General features: G+C 47.2%; 1 protein-coding gene across 1 annotated transcript in view; it reads right to left on the bottom strand.

Annotated features, from left to right (window-relative positions):
• Nucleotides 1–472: 472 nt before the first annotated feature.
• The window catches only part of sema6a (sema domain, transmembrane domain (TM), and cytoplasmic domain, (semaphorin) 6A), a 44,913-nt gene continuing 32,885 nt past the window's right edge, over nucleotides 473–12,500 (bottom strand). The window contains 1 exon segment of the mRNA XM_060053484.1: nucleotides 473–5,270. Within this exon segment, the coding sequence (XP_059909467.1) occupies nucleotides 4,090–5,270 (1,181 nt within the window). The 3' untranslated portion in view covers nucleotides 473–4,089.

Genomic DNA, 12,500 nt, shown 5'->3' with positions numbered 1-12,500 from the left:
ACAGACCGGTATCGCGTTGTTTACTCACGGTGAATTGCAGCAAACAATTCGGAGTGCAAGGCTTGTGTCAACAGAAAAGTGCAAAACTCCTACGACTGCTGATAAACTATCTTAACTTACAAAATAAACCTTTTGAGGAAGTCTAAAAGTTGCTTTCCCAGAGGTTCAAAGTACTATGTGCTTTGTATCCTAAAGAAGATAGGATTTTTATTCACAGCGGTATTCAAAATCTCAAAGGATTACTTACAACAGTATTCTTTGAAAACTGGAAAACTTAAATTCAGCACAAGAAAGTCGTACTCTATTTTTCTTCCTTTGTCTCCATTGTGGTTTGTCTGCTGAGTCAAACTAGGTTAAAATGATTTTGTTTTATATAAAATTTCCGTTGAATTCAACACCTCAGACTACCCCATCTTACAAACCCTAGGCTGGCAAATAAATTCAAGGACATATCAAATCTTCATGACACAAATTTTTTTATTTGTATTTTTATTTATTTATTACATTTTGCATTAAATTAAAGAGTTTTTTTAAACTTTACAACATACATTAAGCTGTGATTCAGATGTTAAGGACGTGGAGAGGGGAGGACAAAAAACCTTGTGACATCACAATATTTTACAAGCTTACAAAGTTCAAAAGGTTGAGTATCTGAGCGCAGAGAGAGAGAAAGAGAGAGCGAGAGAGAGAGAGAGAGTAAGAGCGAGAGACAAAGGGAGACAGAGAGAGTCTGATTCCGTTTGTATCTAGTAGCAGTGTATCATAGCAAGGATAAAAAACAGAAAAGGCACACACCAAAGAACCTTACTGGCCACAACAGCCTTCACAGTCGAGCCCAATTCAAACTCTAATCTTCAAAATGATTGATGCTCTTTCACAAAATTTGAAACGTACTCATCATGACTACATTGAATCCATCTTCTCCGATCGGGAACACACCTTCTCGCCTGAAAAGCGCATTTCCATGGTCCCCTTCCGCACGGACACGACCCGTTCCCGTTGACATGAGAAGGCGCCAAGACCCAATTTTTTTCCTCCCGTTTAATTTATTTGTTGCACACAACGTAAAACAAGTCTGTGCCAGCGACCTTGGGTCGAAACATCAGCATGACTGAGGACCATGGCGGTGTTGAGGTTAAGGTACAGGGGGGGGGGGCTAAAGAGTACCTGGTCATGCCCCGGCAGGCAGTCTGCGATGCTATAGTAAGTGGGACAAAGAGTCAAAGGTCAAACGATGACCCTTCCTTCCATGACACACTGGGTAATCCTGTGTCAGACTGAAAACCTGAGCCCCCCGACGAGGTGAGGGGAGACTTTGCACACCTCCACCTCTAGACATAAGCCCCTAATACTGTTGCATGGCAGGCAACATCACCCTGCCTATGTACATGGGATGTTTGAGGAAGGCTTTGTTAGTTGGGTTAACACATACGGATGGGCGACTCTTCTCCACTGTGCTCCACTATATACACAACACGAAGGGAGTGCTCTGTTGATTTAAGTGTTGGGTGGGTGGTGGTGGTGGTAGTAGAGGGTAGGGGGTAGAAGGGGAGGTGGGGGGGGGGGGGGAGTAACAATAGAAAATTGCATTAAGAAAAAAAAAAGGCAAAAATGGGCTGGATTGGTAATTGGTAAACTTTCCCACCTGTTTATAAGACCTCTGTTTTTCGAAATTTCGAAATTTTTAAAATCTCTTTGAAATGTTTTTGAACTCTTCTACAAAAATTCTGCGGACGTATACCTGCTCATTCCCTTGTGGATTTTAAACGTTCTCACAGGAGCCAGCCTGTGTCTGAGTGCCCAGTGTATGCTATGCACTCGAACCGTCTAGGTTTTATAATGGATGCAATTGGCCTCGTATTTGTTCATGTTGATGTTGTTTTATTGCATTCAGCACCAGTAGGGCCTGTTTCAGGATTGGGGCCGTCTCTGTTAAAAACCATCATTGTTTCATTTATTCAGTTAACCATCACTCCAATTAAACAAATATCAAAAGATTAAAAAAAACAGAAATGAAAAAAACAAACAATACCAGGACTTTTAAAATTGTAAAATAGAAAAACACTCACTACATCATCATAGACAGTCAGCACAACATAAAGGGTTGCTTTAAGCGTATTGATGGCACAATCCAAAATGAACCACAACATGTGTGTGTGTGAGTGTGTGTGTGTCTGTGTGTGTCTGGTGTGTGTGTATGTGTGCGTGTATGTGTGTGTAAAGGGGTCCCTCCTTCACTGCCCCTCTTCCTTCTCCTCAGTACAGTGAGTGTGTGCTGTCTAAGATCCAGAATCACAACAAGAACACCTACATTCTTCAATTGCCTTTTTTTATCAAACCAGGGAAATATTATGACGTAAGAAAGAAATAAAAATACTACAAGGAGACAGATTAAACAGCTATAAAAGTAAAACAGCTTTACTACTTTAGGGTGTAAGGCACAAATTTACAAGTGGAAGAGAAACAGGCATTCAAAATTAACCTTTTTTCAGTTATTGTTTTTGTTGCTGCCTGTTTGTCTTTGTGTCGCTGCTTGAGATGAAGATTGGGTTCAAGAAGGAGCCATCTTCTTCTCTACCTTGTGTGTGGACACAGTAGCCCATACTGTCCTGACTGCTGCTGCTGCTGGCTTTTCATTTCCATCGCAACATGCAACAGTAGGATTTGATTCAGTGAGCTGGCAACCAATCAGGACAGTTACCGAACCGCGCGAAAAACCACAGTGCTGATTGGGGGATGCTCATTGGATGAGTGAAAGGGCTTTGTGTGTGTGTGTGTGTGTGTGTGTGTGTGTGTGTGTGTGTGTGTGTGTGTGTGTGTGTGTGTGTGTGTGTGTGTGTGTGTGTGTGTGTGTGTGTGTGTGTGTGTGTGTGTGTGTGTATTTGTGTTGTTTGACTTTGTTTGATTTTTTAGGAAGTTTCTTCTTTTGTATGATTTGATCTAGATCAACATCAAGATTCTGGTCCGCAAAGGTACAAGTCCCTGTCTGGCACAGTTGAAATAAATATCTCCTCTGTACAGAGGTAACATATGTCTTAATCTGCTGAGCCCGCCTCCACAGAGCCCACAGTAAGAACTCATGGACCTGAAGACATCAACAAAGATCTCCTGACTCCAGTTTAATGACTTTAAATATTTGTTGTTTTTTTTCACACTTGATTAATCAATATTAAAAAGAATTCCTCCCTTTGTCCTTATCTTCGATTTCTCTGAGCCTAAAAAGTCAGTCCTTTTTTTCGTTTTGTTTTCTTCAAAAGCACTTAATGCAAAAATAAATACAACAAGCTATTAGTATTAACAGTCATGTGTTATTCAGAAAACAGTTTGGTAGAGGATTCTCCTGGCATCCGGGGCGTCCAATCACACAGAGTCAGGCCTCTGACCTCCGGTGGAGCTGTAACACTGAGAGGCTTTTCACAGTTTCCTACGTAAACTCCTGGCCTTCTGTCAACCTTCCAGTCCCAAGCACAAGTGTCTGGATTCAGTCTCCCAGTGGCCTCCTTACGACCCTCCCCCTTTCTCTCCCAACAGCCATCAACCCCATCCCCCTCCCCTCCAAGTTCTTGAGGTACTGTACAACAACGACTGTCCGTGTCTCGGCATTGTCTTTCTGTGTGCTCTCGTCGGGTGGACGGAAAACAGAAATACATCTGTCGAGTCCCAAAGAACGGAGAGCAGAGTCCACAGAAACACGGCCTCGGATGCTACAAGGGGACCGGTGTTGGATGAGATACAGTGTAGGGGCGGGGCCTCATCTTCTGATGTTTGGAGGGGAGGGGGAGGAGTCAAAAGTTACCGTGTATGTTTCCAGAGAGACTGGGGGAGCCAGCCAGAGCCTGAACTCGATGACAGCAACCCACGACGACACAACCATTTATATTAATATTTACATATTTATAAAAAGAAGGAAAAATGTCTTCTTTAGAAAGTGTGTTGCATTTTCCACTGGACTGAACATCAACAAAACAAAGGACTAGAAGGAGATGCATGTTGTGTTTTTTCCTTTCTCTCCAACCTTTCCCCCCCCCCCCCCCCCCCCCCCCCCCCGACACTTCCATCCGTCCGCCGTGGACCGGCCGGTCTGACCCACTATGTACAGGAGTCACTGGGCTTACCCTTCGTCGACAGCGACACCACGGAGGGCTTTGGAGGGACGTCGGGCTTCAGATACTTGAAGGCGGCCCTCGGCAGCGAACCGTAGGAGCTCATGCCGGCCTGCCGCGACAGGGACACGCCCTGCGCGGTCATGTGTATGGAGTCGACCCTCTGCGGCGCCGGGGGCGGGGTCTCCACGCGGTTGAAGCTGTGGTGTCTCGACAGGTGGGAGGAGTTGGAGGAGTTGGTGTTGTGCTTCTTGAGGCCGGAGGACCCCGCGGACGCCGCGGACGCCGCCGAGGACCCCGAGCCCTTCCGCAGCCCGTACACCGAGGAGTGCACCTCCAGACGCTTGCCCATCTGGGGCACGGCCGGCGGCACGGTGAGCGAGGCCTCCCGCTGGGGCACGCGGGGCGGCAGCAGCCCGTCCGGGTCCACCATGCTGAGGTTGTGCAGGGGGCTCTTGTTGTACTCCAGGGTGGCGCCCTGGTCGTCCGTGGCGTTGTGGTGGCCCAGGCCCATGTCGCCGCCGCCGCGGTGGGGCTGCTCCACGTACTCGTGCTGGTAGGCCTGCTGGTGCTGCTGCAGGTGGGACTGGAGCTGCAGCTGGTGCTCCCGCAGGGGCAGCACCACCACGCTGGAGATGTGGCCCGGGGAGGCCCTGAGCGGCAGGTCGGTGGGGATGACGTGGGAGCCGATGGGGGCCATGTCCTTGGTGCAGGCGTTGATCAGGTTCTGGTTCCTCTCCCACTCGCGGCTGCCCCGGCTGGGCTTGCGGCGGGGCTGCATGGGGGTGGACTCGGGCGTGGGCAGGGCCGAGAGGTCCAGGTGGTGCTGGTCCGCCTTGATCAGCATCTTCCCGTTGGCCGCCATCCTGCCGTTGTGCATCAGCGGGGTCATGATGGCCTCGGAACGCCCGTCTTTGGCCTGCGTCTCGAACAGGCCCGTCAGCTTGGTCACGCTGTTCATGGAGCCGCGGCGGGAGTGTGGGTGATGGCCGTCCTTCTCTTTGCGGCCGGGCAGGTCCACGTCACGCCGGCGGTGGTCGCACACGCAGTACACGATGATGCCGGAGAAAATGGCGCCCATGGCGAAGGCCAGGATGACGGCGATGGCGAGGAGGGTGACAGGTACCAGCTGGTTACGCCCCTTCTGGTAGCTCTCGCGGATCACACCTGGAGAGAGAGGCGGAGGGATGACATTCAGAATGTTGGCGGACAAGCCGATGCTGGGATAATTACTCCTGTGGTTGTGGGCGGGAGAACAGTGTGCGAAATATAGGGGGGCAGATTGATATTTGAGACCCCCTGAAAGCCTCAACTGCAAAATTGCAGGGGGGGGGGGGGGGGGTCTGGATAAACGGCCAGAAGAAGAATGGCATAAATTGGTGGAGTCGTAGTATCTTCAAATAATGGCAGCAAGAAGAGTTAAGAAAAGGATGTTTACTGTGGACGATAAGCATCAGCATACACCGTACATTCTTCTTCTGCCCGTCTTAACGCAGATCTCTCTCTTCAATACAGACTGCGTTGCCTCCTAGTGTTATCCCAAATCAAGCCGATCACACAGAACACCCTGGACCGTGGCTGTGGAGCTTTTCAATTTTGGACATTCTTTGCAAACAACATTATGCAACATTATTAGATCATTTTCGATTAACCTCTAAAAAAAAGGTATTTAATAAATAACGAGGGCCCCCCCCCCCCCCGATTCGCACACTACAGGAGACCATTAGGTGGAAGGTTTGTATTGGGGACTGACAACAGACAACTATAAACAAAAAGGACAGGACTGGATGTATTCCTAGATGGGAAAGGGCTAGGGGTCTTAAATGTTGGATGGGGGATATGCAAATATTATCCAATATGTTCTGTCAAAAACACCTATTGAGAGTGGAACACATTAAGGGAGGCTTGAAGTAGCTCTCCAAAGTACCCAAACTCCCAATGTGTTTGGGTCTGGTATTTATGCTCCACATTTTAAATCTACGATAAAGCCTTCCGTTGAAATGAAAAAAATAAGAATAAGCGTGGATAAAGGAGCCTGAAATACCGGGCGTCTTTCACCCCACACTTATGAAAAAAGGAGACTTTTCATAAAGCCGGGCTCCAATCGCATGAATCAGAGAAAATACATTAAATGGCCTCTGATTGGGTACTAAATCCAATGGGCTCAGTCAACGGCGCCTTATCATAGAACCATTTTCCCAGGCCGCCACACACTCCCTGTGATACAGTTTAATAAAGGACAATTCAATGAGACAAAAGTCACACTCCAGCTACGGTTATTTCACCCTCCACACAGTCTGAGGGTTTCGGCTGTTTATGTGAAAGTATATGGCAATCATGAGAGAAAGAGGAGGAAGATATATGTATTTATATATATAGAGAGAGAGAAAGGAACGCATGCATGTACAGTACACACACACATACATACATTACATCACATATAGATAACATATACATTATATACATGCTCATACATTTTTCTCATGTCCCAAATAGCATAAACTCCCGGCGGGTGATGAATGTGGATATCCAACGCCACGACCTGTTCACCGGGTTTCACATACCGGTCCACGCGTGCGAGCAGATTTACAATGTGTTCACACATGACCCTCGGCCAGGAGAGATCAGTTAACACAGACAGGGGATTAGGCAGGTGGGCTCTGTCATGTTAAAAACCCAGCAATGATACATGACCACTCTCCTACCAAAGACCATAAAAAAGGCAGGTTATTGCTATTGTGCTGCGTAACTTCGTAACTCATGAACAATTCTCTGTGGTACATGAATATTAAATAACTATTATCCTTTTCTAATAGCATTAATCGAATGTTAAATGTTTCATTTGGGTGTCTGGGGGAGGAATGTTAATCTTCCTAGCTTGGCTGTGTCGCAGGGAGGATGCTAATATATCGTCGCGGTATCTTCTCAGCGAGACATAACACAGACACAACGAGACAGCAGAGTAATCTCCCTCGCTGGAACCCAACTCCAGACTGCAGTGTTAACCGACATCCATAATCCCTACTCGACGGAGTCAAACTTCGTTAGATCTAAAACACTTCTCACAGGCCATTTTCCTTGCATAACACAGCACTAAGCTACACTCCAGACAGGTCGTTACTCCTGTGTAACAACCTGGACTGAGAGCTCAGCATACATTCTTAAACACCACATCTATAATGTTTTTTGTCTTGTATAAAATCCCCAAGCAAATGGCAAATAGCTCCTGGATCTTAGAGATGGCGGGAGAAAATTGATGGGTGTTAACTGTAGTGTTTAAAGATTGACATGCGCTGCACTGTTGCCATAGGTTACAAGACGGGCAGCGGTTTGAAACACCATCTGCTTCCCATCGAACAACCGCTAACTCCTGCGATAAAAGACACTTCTCCCTGAGTGCCATCTTTCATTGGATCATCTTTAATCTTGCCCTTGTGTCGGTCTTCTCCTATTCTCTCTCTCCGTTGGCTGTGGCCTTCATGACACAGTGAATTATCCCTCTGACTTTCCCTTGCCTTCAAGGGTGTTTTCCTCCCCGTCGATCTGCTCCCATATGCTAAACATTCCTTCCAGTGGAAACACGCAAAGAGCTGTCATTTTAACGTTGCGGTCTTTGTGAGCGATCCGTCGCTTGACACGAGCGGCAAAGTAGCCGCGGACACCGCGGCCGCCGCTACCCACAAACGCCTTGCCTTTCAGCAAGGGGGAGACTGGAAGAACTGGGGATGGAATTGAACCTGCGCTTACGACTGCCATGCCTCGGAAAACGCCCCTGCCATTGAGCCAAGAGAAAGTGTCATCATTAACAATGATTCAAGTGAAGCCTTCCCCCCTCCCCCCTTAGAGACGTAAACGCATCCTCCAACTTTTTCCACAGACTGTCCGTCTTCAACAAAGAGCGTGCTGCTCAAACTTTCTTTCTGGTCAAACACTCGGTCTGCACATGAAATAACAGCCTAGGGGGTAGCAGAGGCAAACGGATTGTCCATACTGGCGGAGGGTGAAATGGGAGCCGCGGAGCCTGCTCTGGGTTCCTCAGATCCCGGCGTGGGAGGGAGGTCTCGGCCCCCATTTAACCTGCCCCGGAAGGGGCTCTCACCCTGGCTCCCGTCTATTTTCAGACTTTAAACTTTTACTTTATATCAAACACACAACAAACACAGAGACTCTCACACACACACACACACACTCAAAGAGGCACACTGAAAGACGGAGACACACACACACACACCTTCACGTGCAAAAATACACACAAACCCACACCCACACACGTACACAACCACAGAGTTCCTTCAATTTTCGTTTCCAGGGTTTTTCTTGGGAGTGTGACAACGCAAACAAATCTAAGGCTTCAGAAACATACAACTCCAAACGCTTTGATGGTTTTCATCTTTCATCTGTGATCTTGACTTTGTTGCTGTTCAAAGGCACCGACAGGCTCCGAGAAGGACACTGGACCCGTTTCAGTCTAGTTGTAGTAGGGACCTCAAGCTGCTGAATCCAGTTAGCTGAACTGGTTCACAGTCTGGCCAACGGGCCCCATTCCTAGCCATATTCAGACTTTGGCAAATCTTTCAAAAAGTTGCAAAAGTCGACCTTGAAATGTATTGAATGTGGTGTTTGCATCAGATATTTTCTCTTCTTCGTTGGAATTCCCGACGGGGGGGTTCTTCTGACGACACACTTTAGACGTATAATCATCTGGTGTTGGTCTCGCAGCCTTACCACAACACCCGCAGATCCAATCGATTCAGATTTCATTCAGATACGGACAAAGGGGAATGATACAGCCCTGCATCTTCATGTATTATGGCACAGACATCAGTCCACACATGCTACTCCATAAAAGAGAAACATAATTATCCGCCGAGATTTTAAAGATTTGTCTCTGGATCTTCCCAGCGCAAAACGTCTCTCTTTTAATCTCTTCGGAGGAGAGCCAGCTGACTTAAGCCTACAGAGTTTGCCTTTGTATGGTGTTGCAAAACTTCAAAGGCAGTTTAACATCACAGGGAGGCTATGGACGATGGCGTAACCCTCTTGACTTCGGGTCCTCACCATTCAAAGACATTTGCCTGGAAATGATATAGATCACAATCAGGCTGGGAGACTTTTATCTTCCACCGGCCTTTGTGGAACGATGAAGCAGAGGTCTGTGGCAACTATGACACAAAGAGATACCAACACCACTGGAGTGATGTCAAAGACGATGGGGGAGGTGAACACATGTAGCCCTGACTGTGATGATTTAGCTCTGCTTTAAAGCGAAACTAAATATAAGGGTAGTAAATACCGAGGCAGTCATTTACATGATCACAGCAATTCATTATGTTCTATTAACTCATTGGTTCTGATATCATTACGTGGAGGAGTGCCTGTTTGTGTGTTTGCGTGTTTGTGTGTTTGTGTGTGTGTGTGTGTGCGTGCGTGTGTTTTTGAGTGTGTGTTTGTGTGCGAGTGGCCACTTATCTTAAGCAACGTTGGAGTTTTAATTTGAAATTAAAACGAGCACAAGTGAGGGTGTCATATATTGCGCCCCGACAATTAAATTTCCACTTCCATTATCAGGCGATGGATGTATTAGCTCTGTGCGCTAACCTCTCCACCTCCGGTGAATACACTCATTAAGCTGCACATCGCTAATCGGCTCACATCCAATTGTCCTGAGACGAATTTCCATCTCATGCATGATTCGATAAACTAAATTCCAATATGTATTCATGGGTAATACACACATTAGAGAGATAAAGCACTGTTCTGCATTTATAACACAGATCCAACAATTACTCCTCTGATTGCTGAATCTGCTTACTGCCGATGGCCATGCGTCAACATTTTGAATACAGCGAGTATTTCAAAATCGTGTGAAAAGTCCAAGTTGTTGTTTTTCTTCAGATCCTGTCAGAAAAGACTGGCCTTCCGCTGTCTGGGTTATCTCGGGATAACGGCAGATTATGGTTCACGACAATTAGTCTGCGACGACTCACCATTAAACACACTGCAACTAAGTGGCAGGCATTTTATCGACCTTTGACCTACAGGTGTCGGGTTGTTCTTGTTCATGTTTTTTTCCTGGACGTCTCCGGTAGATTGTCCTGAAGTGCGCTCTGCAGGGCTGCTCATTTACAGGTAAGTGTTCTGTGTATGCCGCAGCAAGTCACAATCATTTGTAATTAGTGGAGGGAGGCGGAAAAAAAGCTCAAGTTTGGTCTAAGTGGCAGACTCTGCGCTGACACAGCACGGCTAATGTTTCACATACAGCCTGAAAAGCCAGCATAGAAGCATGGGTGACCATTTTGAGCCATTGGGTTTGGTCTTTTGAAACACATGAATGGGAAACAGGAGTCTGGGCACACCGTTGAGTGGCTGAAATACAAAGCCTGCCTGATTGATTCAGACAACGCTAACAATGGCCGGCGAGAGGAAATAAGTGTTAACTAAAAGAGCATATGTTATGCTCAGCGTAGTCAGGCCAAGTAGACGACATAATTACCATGGAAGGAAATAACGGCTTATGACTTCACGTCACAGGGGGGATGTGCGTAACACAGGAAGTACCCCCCCCCCCCCCCCCCCCCTGTTTTTCTTATCTGTACAAAAGTCAATCCAAACATAATCATCACTAACGATATTAAAAGCCAGGCTGCCAAAGAAAAAAAAGCAAACATTCAAATTGTAGAAATACATTTTTGGGGAAATAATTCCATGAAGTCAAAGCTCTGAAGAGCCGTCTGAGACATCCCAATCCGAGATGTTACTATTCCTTACTTTGGACTGCATCTCTCCACTCACAACATGCCGAAGTTCCTCCTCAAATGTCGGAACCGGCAACATGTTTGGCATGGGACTGGTAATTGGCGTCCCGTGTGAGATGGGTCATTCCGAGCCTCAGTCATGCCAGTCTCACCCTGGCTCACAGGTGTCACAAAGCCGCCTACAGCAGTGAATAGTGCTGCCAACACAGCTGTCACAGTGTCTACGTCTGGATCAGATATACTGACAAGGAGCGGAGCGGAGAAGAAACTTCTACTTCACAGTCTTCCCACTTTCAAATCTTTACTGAGAAATATCTATCTTTGAATAATAATGGGAGCTGGTCGGCACGAGGGACGCGAGTTATTGTTTTTTTTATTATTCCCGTTGAGTTGTTTGGTTTCACGTGATGCTCAGTCCTCTCCGAAGTCTTCTCCTTTTCTTCTTTACGTTATTGTTATTGTTCACAACGATGGGAATGTGCTTCCCCGTCGTACCTGAGGAAACGGCACAATGAAACCAGAATGCTAGTCTACTCCTGAATTTGTATCAACTCTCTCTGGTCCTGGACAGGGTTGGTGAGCAGCGCGGACCTACCCGAGGACCACGACTGTGAGGAGAGATGGAAGAGTACACCCTTCCATTACTCCCATCGCATTTATCAATCTCACTCCATCTCACTTGATCCTATACTCTCCCTGGTGTTAATGTCTCTCTCTTCGCTGTTCACATGGCTGGATTTTTTTCCTCTTCGTTTCTTGTCTTGCCTTTCTTCGATATACAACGTTTCAGTCAACCCCCGTAACTAAACAATATTATCCAGCCTCTCTGTCTATCGCTCTCTCGTTCACACTCTAACTCCCCTCCCCCATCTTTTCTTCTCCCTTTATCTCTCTCTCTCTCTCTCTCTCTCTCTCTCTCTCTCTCTCTCTCTCTCTCTCTCTCTCTCTCTGAGCTTGCTTATTCCCTTCTCTCCCTCTCTCCGTTCTTTTCTCCATCCCCCATGATAGCTCTTGTAATGAACCCATAAATTGGAGCAGCACAGTACTGGCTACAGTTGAGGTAGGGGTGGGATGGATGAAAGAGAGGTGAGAGAGAGAGCAATAGAGAGAAAGAGAGTGTTAGGGAGTGAGGCAGAGACGGAGAGAGAGAGGGAGAGGGAGAGAGAGAGAGAGGGAGAGAGAGAGAGAGAGAGAGAGAGAGAGAGAGGGAGAGAGAGAGAGAGGGAAGCAGAGAGGGAGCGGGTGGGAGATATAAGAGAGGGGGATAGGCAGAATATAAAGGGAACAGAGAGGAATAGAAAGAGAGGGAGATAGATAGAGAAAAGGAGAGAGAGGGAGCCAGAGGGGCAGGAGACATATAAAGGTGAGGTAGACAGAGGGAGAGAGAGAGCAGGGGAAGCCAGAGAAAGGGAGCGAGAGGGAGAGACATGCTGGGCAGGGCAGAGATTAATTTCTGTCAACAGAGGAAGAGAAATGACTCTGGTCTGGGAAGAGACAGGGAGGGAGAGGAGGAGGGGGAGTGGGAGAGAGGGAGGGAGGAGGGGGGGGGGGGCGGAGGGGTGTTGTGATCTCCATAATATGTGGAGGGTCTGAACAGCACTCGCTCGCTAAGGTATAGCCTTGGAACATGCTATCCTAGTTG

Source organism: Gadus macrocephalus, chromosome 6, assembly GCF_031168955.1.
Source record: "Gadus macrocephalus chromosome 6, ASM3116895v1".
Taxonomy (NCBI): Eukaryota; Metazoa; Chordata; class Actinopteri; order Gadiformes; family Gadidae; genus Gadus; species Gadus macrocephalus.
This window is presented reverse-complemented; position numbering and strand designations above follow the sequence as displayed.